At 41.1% G+C, this 15,662-nt stretch overlaps 1 protein-coding gene across 8 annotated transcripts in view; it reads left to right on the forward strand.

The window, feature by feature from the left end:
* The window catches only part of CPQ (carboxypeptidase Q), a 199,817-nt gene that overhangs the window by 58,279 nt on the left and 125,876 nt on the right, over positions 1-15,662 (forward strand). For all 8 annotated transcript variants that reach the window (XM_065668655.1, XM_065668647.1, XM_065668648.1 and 5 more), the window contains one exon: positions 10,297-10,504. In XM_065668655.1, coding sequence (XP_065524727.1) covers positions 10,297-10,504 — 208 coding nt within the window. The remainder of the gene's footprint in view (positions 1-10,296; positions 10,505-15,662) is intronic.

The following is a 15,662-nucleotide window of genomic DNA, read 5'->3' on the forward strand; positions in this document are numbered from 1 at the left end:
AAGATGTTTTACGGTGGATAAGACCAGTATCCTTACCCTTTTCCTTCAGCTCACTGAAAGTGTTGGCTGCACGTTACCCTTTATCATGACAGTCTTTTGAAAGGATGCTTACTCCTTGTACTGTCTCGAAATACATAGTATTCAATGCCGGAGGAGACTCAAGTTTTACTGTGATTTAATGTGTATGGGAGAGCTTGACCTTCCTCACTACTTAGTGTCTGCAGCAAAAAACGGGCTTGGAAGCACTGATATGATGATCGATCTTAGCCGTAAAGCTCTGATGCCTCTTCACCCCTGTTTGTGTGTGATAATTTAAATGTAAGAACTTATTACGAATAAGTACAACCATCACTACATGAAGGAAGTATGAAGGCCAGATCAGTATTTTAAACAGCTAGCTGTTATCTAGTTTGCTTATGTATTGCTATCCCTGTGGTGCCTCTTTGTCTGATTTCCTGCTTTCAAAATAGAGAAAATTATTTTTCTTGGTGGTGGTTTTTTGTTTGTTTGATTTTGGTTTTTTTTTTTTTTTTTGTTTGGATTTATTTACATCCTTCCTATAGGTACAAAATATAACATCTGTTTCCAGTGAGGCTGATCTTTCATTTGTCCTGTGTGATCGCTAGTCTCTGGTGGTGGAGGGGTCACTGAAGATATAAATATGGCTCCTGCTCAAAGCTGAGGAGCCAAGAGTTCAACAAAAAATAAAAAGAAGCCCCATGAAGCCAGAAGCCTGCAGCTGCGGGCAATTAGGATTGTCACTGGGGTTCCCTCCAAGAGCCCTCTGCTAACATGCCTATGGTAGTGTGCAGCCAGCAGCTGTGTTCTCACAAGGTGGGGATGTAAACACAGGAGGGGGAGCTTGCTTGTTCATATTGAGCAGGAGGAGGCCAAACAGGTGTATGACTTCAGTGGTTCCCTCAAGGTATTGTCAGCTGCTGGAGAGTCATCCTCAGGTCTTTAAGATGCAGAAGGTTTCTTTTTCAGCTGAAGAGCAGCTGATGCAAGCCTCTGCTTCTTACAGGCATTTGGAAAGTATTGTGCAGACTTTTCTACTTTCCCAGCAGTTGGATAGTCCCGGGGTGGAATTCATTGGACTTGCTTCATTTGATCATTTTACCATTCACGGTTGTGTTCTGCTTCTTGTTTGAAAAATCGTATCTAATCTATGCTATTTTTTAAAACCTTCTGTGTATATCACAGAATTCCCTTGGTGCATGTGGTACTGAAAATTATAGCGAAATACATATACATGTTAGTTGCATTCTGTAACCTAGCACGTATGTAATTACGTCAAAGCTATTATGCTTGTTTGGTAAAGCCTTATTTTAATGAGTGCCTAGCGCTGATTAGATGCAGTATTCTAAATGTTAATTTAAATGGAGTCCATGTAGTAGCAGAGTCATGCTGTACTATTTTTTCAAAGGGAGTTTTTGTTGGTAAGGCCGATAGTTTCTGGGGCCACTTACACTTCACTACATCTGTGCAGATGCTACATCTATTAAAGTTGGTACGAAGTGGTCTGGAAGAGACTGTATGACTAGACTCCAAATATCCTATCCTTGATAACGGACTGCTGTATTATTTAATTCTATATTTGTGCCACATTGTATTTTTGCTCCTTAGTTTCTTGAAATTTTCTGTGCATATTCAAATTTTGTTTCAAACTTAGCAGTCTTGATATTAATTCAACCTACTGTAAACCAACAAATCAAATCCTACAAAGCCAAAAAGAAGCAAACAAAGCAAGAGAATCTTGGGATAAATGATAACAGAAACACAAAATTAGGCTGAATTTATTTCTTTCATATTTTGCCAAGTGGCTGTAAATGTGGAATAGTCTTGATTTTATTTTTAAAGACCTAATTCTTCTGAAAAGATTGACAGTACTTTTGACATTTTGACTAATTCTGTTACAGTTTGGCCTCTCTATCCAGATAATGGTGAGAATCTTGAAAGAACGTAAACAGTCTGAGTGAGCACAAGGACAAGTTTTGTTTTGTAAGGACTTGATGCTGGAAAAAGGGATTTAGTTTAATGGAGTTCAGCCCTTCCTGTACTGCTTTTGGTGAAGAGAAGGATACAGGAGTGAGGCGCTTATGAGTAGCTATTCTCTGTAGCTAAATGCGAGATCAAGATGTACAGTTTTCCTCCTGTTTTGCTACAGAATGTTCCATCATTCCTTCAAAGTGTAAAGCTTTGTATATGAGGAAGTTTTCTGTGATACGTAGAATATACAAGTGAAAAAACAGAACCGAAGTATGAGGGGGATGTGAGCCTATTACTGAGAGTTAAAGCTGTGATCTTGTTATGGGTATAGCTAGAGATGAATTTAGTTATGGTTCCATTTTGGAATTTATTTTAAGCTTTAAGTCAATGATAACAAACTAGCTGACCTGATATGAATGTTGAGATTACATGTGGCTGGTCAAGTGGCTATGGTATGGGTCCTGTAGAAAACAGGCAGCTCTGTATGTAATTAGTCTCACAATGTGTTTGTATGAGTGAGTAAACTAAAGATACTTAGACAACATTCATTTTGTATTTCCCAACCCTAGACTGCTTTATGAGATAGATGTGAGGAATCGTGCATTGGGGTGTGTATATTCCGCCACACATTGTGGCTGAAGTAGGTGTTCGTAAGGTTTCATATAATCAAATTTTGTTTTGTTTTGCTTTCTTGTAGTCCTATTAGAATTTTTGTAATGTCACGCTTACTTCTTCCTTTAGGATATTGCCGTCTTTGCCTGAGGCTTCAACTTGAGATATGTTTTCCATCAGAGCATCCAGTTTAGCTTGAAGCATTGGTTCTTACACAGTTCATTTGCCCTTGGGCATTTTGGCTTATCTTAGAGATAAGGTAGGTAGTAGTCCAGGAGCAAAGTAATGAAGCATGCAAGCTCAGCTACCACAGTAACAAGAGCTAGAACTGACCTGACACCAGCAGCACATATTTTCATCCATGCATTTTAATGTCTCCACATTTGATTATGTTACTCAGAAGAGAAACTAACTAGCTGCCTCTTGACTTTTTTACCCTTCCTTTACACTTTTCTGTAAGATGGAAGCCACATCTGTCATTTGATGTGCACTTCTAAAAGAGAAAACTTTCGAAGATGTGAAATCCACAGGTTCATCAAAAACAAAGCCCAGCCATTTTGTTTATCTGAGTCTTGTCAGCTGTTGAATGGGAATATCAAGCCCAAATGATGATCAGTTTTTATTAATATTAGTAAGTTCATAAAGGGGTAATCTAGTGAGATGTGTTTGAATTTTTAAGTAGTTTAACTAGGGAGATGAGGTGATCCAGTAGATATAAATCAGAAGAACCACGCACCCTCTCCTCTCCTGAACATCAAACTATGGCATTGGAGTATGGGTGTTAGGTACTGAATGGGCTAATTACCCTGAAAGTTTTGCAAAATGAATTCAAGCTTTGCTGCATGACAGCATTTTTTGGAGTGAGTGTGGGCTTCAAGCAGCGGAAGCTGACATCATTCCTGAGTGTCAGGAAACACCAGAGGTGCACTTTGCTTGCCTGTAGGAACCAATGTTGCAAACATAAATGTTGATTCTGAGTCAGGGTTGCTTTGTGATCTCCCTAGCTGGTTTTACGTGATGCTTTTCTTTCTTTTGTTTTTTCGAGGGGCAGGGAATGGCAAATGCAAGTCAGATCTAATTTTTTCTTCTTTTTTTTTTCTTTAAATAATTTTTTTTTTTTTTTAAAGAATAGCCACAAATCCATCTTTGTTCAGACTCAGTGAAAATAAAAATCTTCCTTACCCACCAATACCAAAATTCCAAAATTCCTTCTCCTAAACTATGTCCTGTCCACCCTGTTTTGAGTCATACTCAGGACTGCTTCTCTCTATTTTCATCTGTTGCACACAGAGTCTGCTAGTAATTTCTTTTCTGTTTTGTTCAGTTAATTCTTGCTCAGGTCTTGTCGTATGGTCAGCAGCCTTTCTGGGTTTTGGTTATCTCTGCATTAAAGTGGCTTAATTACTTAGATGATCTTTTTTTCATGTAGACTTTGACACTTTAGTAAGCAATTTACTATGTAGATGTACTTAACATATGGCATGTTTTGCATGCATGTAAACTTTGATTTGGTATATCCTAGGATGTTTAGTGTCTGCCACAAATATTTTCTATGTTAGTTCATCTTGCAGCATTAAGAATGCACAGTACTGTGATATTGCCTTGAGCCTTTGCACTGGTAATGCTTAGAGTCCATTTCCCTTTCTGTAGCAATTGTTTTTTTTACAGTCATCTGTTCCCTTCAGGTCCTAGTATCAGCTGAACAGTTGTTGGCTCTGCCTGCTTGTGCCATAATGTGTTAATTTGGATTGTTGGGTTTATCTTTATAATCTTGACAAAATAGTAGTTTGAGCATAAAAATGGCGCAACTACCAGGTGACTTCAAGGTTTCTTTTTCGGGCTAGCTGGGTTAAATATTGTACCTGCAAGCGTTCATTCATTTGAGGTGTGTAAGAATGCGTGCATCTCAGTGGGCTGTCAGAAGCTTTATTCACAGTTGTGGTGAATCCTTGGGATTGAGCATCTGAAACAAATGTAATTGCTACTTATACTGCAGAAACAAATACAGGTTTAGGGGGTTCTTTTGTTGAGCATCTGGGAAATAACCAGGAGAGTGAAATCAATGATACAACTTGACTTACTGCAGTTCAGCGTACATGGCATATTAGTACTAAGACATAATCTTGCCAGAAGACATAGGTGAATGGATTCATTTCAAATGAGTAGAAACTTCTGTTGAAGGTAGGGTTTTTTTTTTCTAACGTTAACACATGAAATTGTCATATCTCTCCCCCCCCCCCCCCCAGTGTGTTGTGTATTCTGTGGGTTTTTGGAATGTCTCCTGGCTAACATGCTGGCTATACCCACAAACATTTAAAGAAATATTAAACATATGCAGCAAATTGTTGCCATTTTAAAGTGGGGGTGAGAGGGACATTTTTTTCTTCTTTCTTTATTACAGGGACAAAGGGAATTAAAAAAAACCCTCAGTTTACTTATCTACATGAGTTTATCATGCTCAGAGGATTACGTGGCACAAGAAATGCTGAGTATCACAGTAACTGTTATTTGCAAAGGTAGCCGTGGATCACCCAACCTGCAAAGCTGATGAGGAGGGGCACCACCCTTCCTATGAGGTTCAGCTGTAAACAGCTGGAAGCAGTAATGTCCTGAACTGTTGCCACCTAATAAACAGATCTGCCTACGCTCTGAAGCAGCTCCCCTAAGACCTCTGTCTTATGTCTCTGTATTTTGGGTGTCTTGAGCATAGGACTGAAGTTAGTAGGCCAGGTCTACTGGGGGCCGGTGGAGCTGCTCTGGTAAAGAAGGGGAAGAACAGTTTTGGTAGGAGGCTTGCCAGACTGGTCAAGGAGGCTTTAAACTAGATGTGTTGAGGGAGGGGGCATCATTCCATCCCAACACACCCAGTCAGTTGCCAGAACCTATAGTAAATGCTCGGAACAATGTATATATATTCCGGCTGCTCCAGCCAACGAGCCAGCTTCAATTGGAGCTCGTCTCAGATGCCTCTATATAAACGCCCGTAGCATGGGGAACAAACAAGAGGAATTAGAGATGTGTGCACATCTATGGGGGTATGATATAATAGGCATCACAGAAACATGGTGGGATGGCTCCTATGACTGGAGTGTTGGAATGGAAGGTTACAGGCTCTTTAGAAAAGACAGGCCCGGCAGGCGGGGAGGGGGAGTTGCCCTTTATGTTAGGGATAGGCTGGAGAGTATGGAACTCTGTCTGGGGACAGGTGAGCAGTCAACAGAGAGTTTGTGGGTCAGGGTTAAAGGGAAAACAGTCGTGGGAGACATTACTGTGGGAATCTGTTACAGGCCGCCTGATCAAGGAGAACCTGTGGATGAAGCACTCTACAGACAGATAGGAACAGCCTCACGCTCGCAGGCCCTTGTTCTCATGGGGGATTTCAACCACCCTGACATCTGTTGGAACGATGGCACTGCATGGCACAAGCAATCCAGGAGGTTCCTCGATTGTGTGGAAGACAACTTCCTTCTGCAAGTAATGGAGGAGCCGACAAGGAGAGGTGCCATGCTTGACCTTGTGCTCACCAACAGGGAAGGGCTTGTTGAGAATGTGGTACTACAGGGCAGCCTTGGATGCAGCGGTCACGAGATGGTCGAATTTGAGATCCCCAGGACAGTGAGAAGAGCGTGTAGCAAGCTCACTGCCCTGGACTTCAAAAGAGCAGACTGGCCTCTTCAGCAGCCTGCTTAGTAAGGTTCCATGGGATATAGCCCTGGAGGGCAGGGGGGACCCAAGACTGTTGGTTGATATTCAAGGATCACCTGCTACAAGCTCAGGAATGCTGCATCCCAACTAGAAGGAAGTGCGGCAGAAGGGCCAGGAGACCTCCTTGGATGTATAGGGAGCTGCTGAGGAAAATTCAGAGGAAAAAAGGGGCTTATAAAAAATGGAAGCAAGGACAGGCGGCCTGGGTAGAGTACAGGGATGTTGTCCGGGAAGCTAGGGACCAGGTTAGGAAGGCTAAGGCCCAGTTAGAATTAAACCTAGCCAGGGATGTTAAGGATAACAGGAAGGGATTCTACAGGTATGTAGCAAACAAAAAACAGACTAGGGACAATGTAGGCCCCTGAGGAAGCTTTCGGGAGAACTGGCTACACAGGATTTGGAGAAGGCTGAGGTTCTGAATGACTTCTTCGCCTCGGTCTTCACTGGCAAAGGCTCTGACTGCACCACCCAGTTCTTAGAAGGTAGACGTAGGGACTGTAAGAATGAAGACCTTGGGCCCACTGTGGGAGAGGATCTGGTTCGAGACCATCTTCAAAATCTGAACGCGCACAAGTCCGTGGGACCTGATGGAATCCATCCGCGGGTCCTGAAGGAGCTGGCGAATGAAGTTGCTAAGCCACTGGCCATCGTATTTGAAAAATCATGGCAGTCAGGTGAAGTTCCCGACGACTGGAAAAAGGGAAATATAACCCCCGTCTTCAAGAAGGGGAAAATGGAAGACCCAGGGAATTACAGACCAGTCAGTCTTACCCCTCTGTGCCTGGCAAAATCTTGGAGCATATTCTCCTGGACAACATGCTAAGGCACATGAAAAACAACAAGGTGCTTGGTGACAGCCAGCATGGCTTCACTAAGGGGAAATCCTGCCTGACCAATTTGGTGGCCTTATATGATGGGGCTACAGAATTGATGGACAAGGGTAAAGCAGTTGATGTTGTTTAACATCTTCGTCGCTGACATGGACAGTGGGATTGAGTGCGCCCTCAGCAAGTTTGCCGATGACACCAAGCTGTGTGGTCCGGTTGATACGCTGGAGGGAAGGGATGCCATCCAGTGGGACCTTGACACACTTGTAAGGTGGGCTGATGCCAACCTTATGAAGTTCAACCATGACAAGTGCAAGGTCCTACACCTTGGTCAGAGCAATCCCAGGCACAGCTACAGATTGGGCAAAGAAGAGATTCAGAGCGGCCCTGCAGAGAAGGACTTGGGGGTGCTGGTCGGTGAGAAAATGAACATGAGCCGGCTTCAGTGTGCGCTCACAGCCCAGAAAGCCAACCGTATCCTGGGCCGCATCAAAAGGAGCGTGACCAGCAGGTCGAAGGAGGTGATCCTGCCACTCTACTCTGCTCTTGTGAGACCTCACCTGGAGTATTGTGTGCAGTTCTGGTGTCCTCAACATAAAAAGGACATGGAACTGCTGGAACAAGTCCAGAGGAGGGCCACGAGGATGATCAGGGGACTGAAGCACCTCCTGTATGAAGATAGGCTGAGGAAGTTGGGCCTGTTCAGCCTGGAGAAGAGAAGGCTTTGTGGGGACCTCATAGCAGCCTTCCAGTATCTGAAGGGGGCCTATAGGGATGCTGGGGGGGGACTCTTCGTCAGGGACTGTAGTGACAGGACAAGGGGTAATGGGTTAAAACTTAAACAGGGGAAGTTTAGACTGGATATAAGGAGGAAATTCTTTCCTGTTAGGGTGGTGAGGCACTGGAATGGGTGGCCCCAGGGCGGTTGTGAGTGCTCCATCCCTGGCAGTGTTCAAGGCCAGGTTGGATGAAGCCTTGTGTGGGATGGTTTAGTGTGAGGTGTCCCTGCCCATGGCAGGGGGGTTGAAACTAGATGATCTTGAGGTCCTTTCCAACCCTAACTATTCTATGGTTCTATGATTCTATGATTCTATGATTCTATGATTCTATTCTATGATTCTATGATTCTATTTTCTTTACAGATATATGTTTTTACACATCTACTTTGTTGGTTATTTTATTGATTACAACATGATGCTACTGTTGATAAGGATTTATTCTTTTAAATAAATAGAACTGAATAAATAATCTTTCACATTTTACCTAATCTATATCCTTACAAAAAGTTGACTTCTCCCTTCCTCTTTACCACATCTCCAGGCATTAAGCATGGTTTTTTTTCCCAGTTTTGAAGACTTAAAAGGGTGTTTGGACCAGATGACGTCCAGAGTTCTCTGACAACCTCAGCTGTTCTGCAGTTCTGTTATCAATATATGGATAAATAGCATTAAAATTTCTAACAGCTGATGTGAAGAATGTTTGTAATCTGGTTTGAAATCTTCAGCTTTAGCTCTTCTTCACAGGGTAACATGTAGGTAAAGATATGATTTAGCTTCAGAGATTTCCTTTGGAGATGTAATTCATGGCATTTCACTGATGAAGTCAGAATTTTGTAGCTGACAAATAGAATAATAGCATATTCATAAGAATATTGAAGAAGCCTCTAGGTGGCTGAGTATCTTATGTGTTTTGAAAACAACACTGGAGTAGTGACTAGACCTGAAATGAAAGGTTGCAGATATATTATTTCAGCTTACAGATTTATCGCAGAGGATGCCTAATACTGGAGAGCTGCTTGGTTAGAGTTTTACCCTGATATTTCAATGCACAGTTCTAAGCTCATTTTAGGAATTAGGACAAGTAATTATATACCAGTCAATTTCCGATCATTATTGCAGTATCAGAACTGTTCTCAAGCGTCCATTGAGTCTGTCCTTGTGAAACAAAGAGTGTTTTTATTCTCTTTTTTTCCCTCTGTTTCTGAAACAGAGTATTCTTATTCCCATTTTATAAGTGGGAAATGAAGGCAAGGAATGATTTCATATTGGGAGTATTTGCAAATTTGGGCATACATCTAGAACCTGATGTCTCTTTTCCTACACGTTTTTTTTCCACTGTATCTGGCTTTATATACAACTTCACTTTAAAAGCATTGACTTCTGCTGCAGCTGTAATGCTCAGGGCTCCTGCAAGTCAGATCCAAAGGTCGTAACAGATGACCAGAAAATGAGGAATATTAAATAATCGCCAAATGTGAAATAACACTGAAGGAACCTATTAGCAGTCCTGTGATGTCAGATGTGGAATCACTCACTCCAGTGGTGGTAGAAGGAGCCTCTAGAAGGGAAATAAGTTTTAAATAAGGGAAATAAGCTTTAAATAGTCATGAAAATGTTTGTAGCATTCTTAGAAGAAAGAAGTAATCACTCCATATTGCACATGAATGTCAGAGGAACTTTGTGATTATTTTTGTATTACTTTGTTTTCCCTTTTTTAGATTTCCATAAGGCATAACTATTCCTAAATGGAAGACACTGAAGCCTTACACCTGGTGGTGTATATTTTTCTTCTTCTTTGCATGATTTGTGTAAAGTTGATTGGGAGTTTGGGATGTTGTTTTTGTTTGTTTAGTTTTCTTATGTCTACAGGTAGTGGTGAAATCTCAAGTGTACTGAGTCGAAATAAATGCTTTTTATTTTTATAGTCTTATTGTCTTATTTTTCCTGAAGTCCCTCGTGCTCTTCAAAATAAACTTCCAGTCTGATGTCGAAATAATTGAAGTAGTGACTTTTAATTTCAATACTTGTCACAGGCGAAAAAATGCACTTCTTACAAACTGTTCACTTTTCATTACTTTTCTTCCTGATAAAGCAGTGAAGTAAGTGTGGTATCGGAGTATTTAGTACTGTTACGTCAAAGCATGACAATGACCAAAATAGAGCTGACAGAGAATAGCTTTCTAGACAGAGAGGATGGGGTACAGTCAGATATTCTGATAGTATAAGAACACTTGATGTATTTTATTGGAAGGTTTGTTAATATATCCTTTTTTGAGAGTCTGCCAGGGGTACTATGAAAGGTTTCTTTTTAATAATCCTATGATAATGATAATAACTCACAGAGATAAGTTGTTGTCACTGTCCTTTGATTTTTATTCTCACAGCCCACATACTGGGTGGCAGAATTACCAGCCTGGTGTGCCCCGGATTCCCACTGCCTGCATCTCTGTGGAGGATGCTGAAATGATGTCACGAATGTCTCTCCGGGGCATTAAGATTATTGTGCACCTGAAGATGGGGGCTAAGACCTATCCAGATGCTCCTTCCTTTAACACTGTGGCAGAGATAGTTGGAAGCAAGTACCCAGAGCAGGTGAGTGAGAATATATCAAAAGAAATTTATTTTGCCCTTTAAAAATATGAACCCCCCCCCCCCCCCCAAAGAATAGCCTGTCCTAAGAAATCCCCTGAACTGGTAACTTCTATTCACCTACTCTTCTACATCTCGGACATCTTCAGCTATTCAGTCTTTTTCAGGTAGCAGGTTTGAAACCACCAGGCTAAGTTCTAACATACCAAGATATATCTTAGAAAACTGTAAGAATTACTGTGATATAAGAACAGGAAATTCAACTAAACTGTACACAATTCAACCTCCTCCTTTTTGTTTCACTGGCTTAAAGTTCATTTTAAATAGTACCATCTGCATAATCGTACAAAGAAGCATGTATGTAAGCAGCAGTGAAATCCCAGCACTGTAATGAATACAGTTACTACTTTAATTAACAAGTAGTAAGTTAAGGTTGCCATAATGATTTGTGCTTGGGGTTGCCTATTGTTCTGTTAATAATCTTCAAGTGGTTTTTTTTTTTTTTGACCAGGCAAATAAGCAAGGTTCAGCGGTCCAGAAACAAAATTGTTTGAGTTTTTCCTCTAATGTAAAAGTGAATGCAGGATGTCAGTTTAACTTTTCTGAAGATGGGTTTCTTGTGCGAATCATTGCTGTGTTTAGCAGGAATTGTATGTGTGTTAGTTTGGAGGGATAAACCATCTCTGATCTGCTCTAAAAAGTATCTGCAAATTCTGTTTGAACACTAGGTAAGCCTAAATTGCTGGTTTCCATTTTAAGACTTTCCTTCTTGCTTTCTGTTTTCTCACAACTTCTTAGCCAAAAATCATACAAACTAAATTCATGGTGCTGAAGGATTTGTGCCTGGTATGAGGTCTTCTATGTCAGCTTACAACATGGAATGATTCTTCTGGCAGTATGGTTTATTGTGAAATTGCTGATGCCACTTCAGTTACAGCAGCACTGGAAACTGTTGCTAGAGTACATCTACTGAGCCACAATTCTTTCGTAAACACTGTGGTTTTCTAACTTTAATGGAAAATAAGAGTGACTGTCTCTGTCCTTTAAACCAGGCATAGCTCTTAACTACCATCTCAGAAAAGATGATAAATCTTTTCTGTAGCTCTGGCTTGTGATGTATGGAGAATCTCAGTGTTCACATGCATATACAGTTTCAGAAGCATTATCACTGGCCAGAGGAAAAGTAAATACCCTTATGGTTAATGGTTTACGTGCTATCATCTATGAGTCTAGCATCATGAAACACATATTTACCAAGTTGAAGATGATGCTCAAACTTCTAAATTAAGGTACAGTTAATTTAATTTTATGTCATCTGATTTTTTATCCATGCTTCTAGCCAGGTAATAGGCTACCTTTTCTGAATTATGTTTGATGTATTTCAGAATATGATATTTCAGTTCAAGTTATGAAATGTCCAAATGCAGTGTTCAGAGATATCTTAAGGTGCTTGCCTGCACTTGATTTTTCTCTTTGCTGGCCTGCTCTGTTTCTTTAAGTAATGAAATGGGTTGGGATCTCTTTGCTTCTTCAGTTTTTTGAAACACTGGGTAAAGACTTATTTACAAGCCCCCTGCTGCTGTTAATGGGAGTGGTAGTGGACACACTTTGAAAATGTAACCAAGAAACAGAAAAATAAAACAAGTGAATGTTTAGGTTTTTTAGCACTCAGTTCCTCTCAGAGCCTCAATAGGTTCTTCATCACACTCATTCCACTGTGTTACTCTGGTAAAAACAGGAACCATCTAGCTATTTAGGCAATAAAATACATTGCGGACCCAAACTCTTACAATGCCTTTTATGCCAAAGTGTTTCAAAATGCAGTGCAAATCCAGGGGAATAGAAAGGTGCCATTTCCACAGGCCAAAATTCCAATGTAAGTTTTGAATTGGAAACAAAAGCAAATCTGGATCTCTGAACTCTGGGTGAGAAATCAGCAGTGGGTGGTATCACTCTTAGAAATGTCGAAAGCGAAACAGCTTGAAATTAGGCTGAAGCCTGGGAAATGTAACTGGTCACAGGTATTGCAGCAAATTATACCTTAAAAAAATGGACCTTAATTGAAAACGAGGGTCACTGTAGGATACTGAGGAGGTCTGGTGAGAAGTGGTACTGTTTTAGATGTAACTGCATTTTCTGCATGTTTGTGTTCATCTATATATTGACCAGAATTTAATATACTGCTTGGTTGATGAATAATTCATTAATTCCTCCTGTAAGATTTTAGCATGTTTATTAAAAATTATCACCAAGAACTGAAATAATATTTGTTTGAATTTTTTTTCTATTGTAATCAGTGTTGAATATTATCATTAAAATCCTTTAAAGAAGAAAACAATTTATTGATTTTTCTTACCTGTTTGAGTTTGTTGGTTTGTTGGTTGGGTTTTTTTTTGTTAGTTTTTTTTTTTTTTTTGCTTTATTTGACTACTCTTGTAGCATGTCCTGTTCAGTTCCTCCTTTTTAAATCAAAATGTATACTCAGAATTGTCAAACTTTCAAACATTTGTTTAGGCACCTATGCTTAACTTCAAGAAATTTACATTTCTGCATAACTTTAAGCAGTAGAAGAAATGTCATTACTGCTTTGTAAAGCATCAAGCCCACAGGGATATCAGGGATGTATCCATCTAGCAATGATGTGACGTGGGTGCAGATGTTCTGTTGCTGTTTGAGGCAACTCTGTACTCAAGGCACACAGGTGCTTTTGAAAAGTTAATCCACTGATACTTCAGGTTTCTGTTCTGCTTTATCCTTCTCTTTGACCAGGCAGTATCAGTAAGCCAGTCCTTTAGCATCAATAGCTTCAACTAAGAAAAATGCACTTTGAAACCTACTCTAAGTTGCAACTTTGCAATCCCAAGCATTCAGATGATGTAGAAAGCATCTGAACTAAAAAAGGAAATGGATTTTGTCATGCTGTCAGTAAAGTTCAGTCTCACCAATGTCTCTGTTATGTTTATCTTTGTATTATTCCTTCTAAGTTAGGGGAGGGCTGCTCTCTCCAGACAGAACTCTTGCTAATGTCAGAGAGGGCATGACTGCATGTTCTAAGCAGAGACATCCACCATCCTGTCAGTCCCAAGGTCCTCACTTAGTGCCTGCTGAGGCCTGAATACCTGTAGGTATCCAAATGAGGAGAGCCTGTGTCTATAAGATAATGAGTTCATAATCAAGCTTTTCTTCATATAAACACATAGAAAGCAGTGGGACCAAACATGCTATGACTGGATCCCGTTCTCATGGTGCTTAGGACCGCAGTGAGAGTGGAAAACCTGTGGGTTGTGGGACTTAACATATTTAAGCCTGTATGATTGCTGACAGTTGAGCCGAAGGGTGATACAAGCATTTCCCTGGGCAGCCTGTTCCAACACCTGATCACCCTCTTGGTGAAGATGTTTTTCCTAATATCCAGTGTAAAGCTCCCCTGGGGCAGCTTGAGACCATTTCCTCTTGTCCTATCACTTGTTACTTGGAATCACAGAATAGTTAGGGTTGGAAAGGACCTCAGGATCATCTAGTCCCAACCTGCCTGCCATGGGCAGGGACACCTCACACTAAACCATGCCACCCAAGGCTTCGTCCAACCTGGCCTTGAACACTGCCAGGGATGGAGCATTCACAACCTCCCTGAGCAACCAATTCCAGTACCTCACCAGCCTTACAGTAAAGAACTTCTCCCTTATATCCAATCTAAACTTCCCCTGTTTAAGTTTGAACCCATTACCCCTTTTCCTGTCACTACAGTCCCTGATGAAAAGTCCCTCCCCAGCATCCTTATAGGCCCCCTTCAAGATACTGGAAGGCTGCTATTAGGTCCCCACGCAGCCTTCTCTTCTCCAGGCTGAACAGCCCCAACTTTCTCAGCCTGTCTTCATACTGGAGGTGCTCCAGTCCCCTGATCATCCTCGTGGCCCTACTTAGGGAAAGAGACCAGCCATCCTCTCATTCCACCCTCCTTTCATGTAGTTGTAGGGAGAGATAAGGTCCTCCATGAGCCTTCTCTTCTCCAGGCTAAACAGCCCCAGTTCCCTCAAAAAGGGAACTGTTTCTCCTAAGGCTTGTGCTCCAGGCCCCTCACCAGATTTGTTGCCCTTCTCTGTACCCGCTCCAGTGAGTCCACTGTGCTGGTGAGATATTTTATTTAAACTATGTAAGCTGACACTGGAGACTGACTGACTGAGAAATTTACAAGTTAACTAATGTGGTTTTCATTTGAAATTCAGGCAGAGCTGGCAGTAGGACATGTTTGTCTTCTCATTTTAATACAGATGTAACATGGTTGGGTCTTAAAGTGCAGAAGCAGCCGTTCCCATCTCTGGGGAAATGCTGTAAATAGCAGCTGCTTGTTGTTATTGCAGCTTCAATGCACCTAATGTGACAAGCACAGAACCACAAAATACCTGAATAACTGAAAAGGTATCAAAGTGGATAAAGGTACAGCTCTCCTATATCCTGACTTTCAGCGTCTTTCTGTACCTTGTATTTCTTGGTGTGCGGTGTTGTTTCATTTATTTTACAGCTACTAAATGATGGGAAAACTGTTTCCTAAGTGCCCTACAAAGCACACAAATTTAATGGTTGCTCATTATTCTGTGATCTAGCATGAATACTGTAGAATGAAACAGAGGAGCTCCTAAGTGGCTTTTTTGGAATCCTGAAGAGCTGTTTCACTCTACACAGCTGATTTGCCTCCTGTTTTTCTGGAGTGCCATATCTACAAAATGTACTATTTGAAAAGTGACTCTAGTTTGAACACCACAGGCATAAAAGACCATTGAAGAATATACTGTAGCTCTGAGCCAAGTTTGGACAGCACTTTGAAAGTAGCATTCCTAGGGGTGACCTGAGAAACAGAGATGCTAAGGTAATAAACTGTGAAGTTCTTCACCAGTCTGTGATTGATGTAACAGAACCTGTGCTACGAAGGAAACAGCAGCTTATTTACTTTTTTGTTCTTCTTCCTTTCCCTATTTCAAAAATCAGCCCTCTCTCGGAATTTGTGATACTGGGCAAGGCTCCAGGGAACAAGAGAACACGAAAATTGTCCAGGCTTCTGAGTCTGTGAGGCGTTCATGCACATAAGGGAAGAAATAATTTGTAGACCAAAAAAAATCCCCAACCCCAGGGAAAAAAAGAAAGGGAAAAAAAAAGGCCTTCT

This window comes from Lathamus discolor, chromosome 2 (assembly GCF_037157495.1).
Source record: "Lathamus discolor isolate bLatDis1 chromosome 2, bLatDis1.hap1, whole genome shotgun sequence".
NCBI classification, from domain to species: Eukaryota; Metazoa; Chordata; class Aves; order Psittaciformes; family Psittacidae; genus Lathamus; species Lathamus discolor.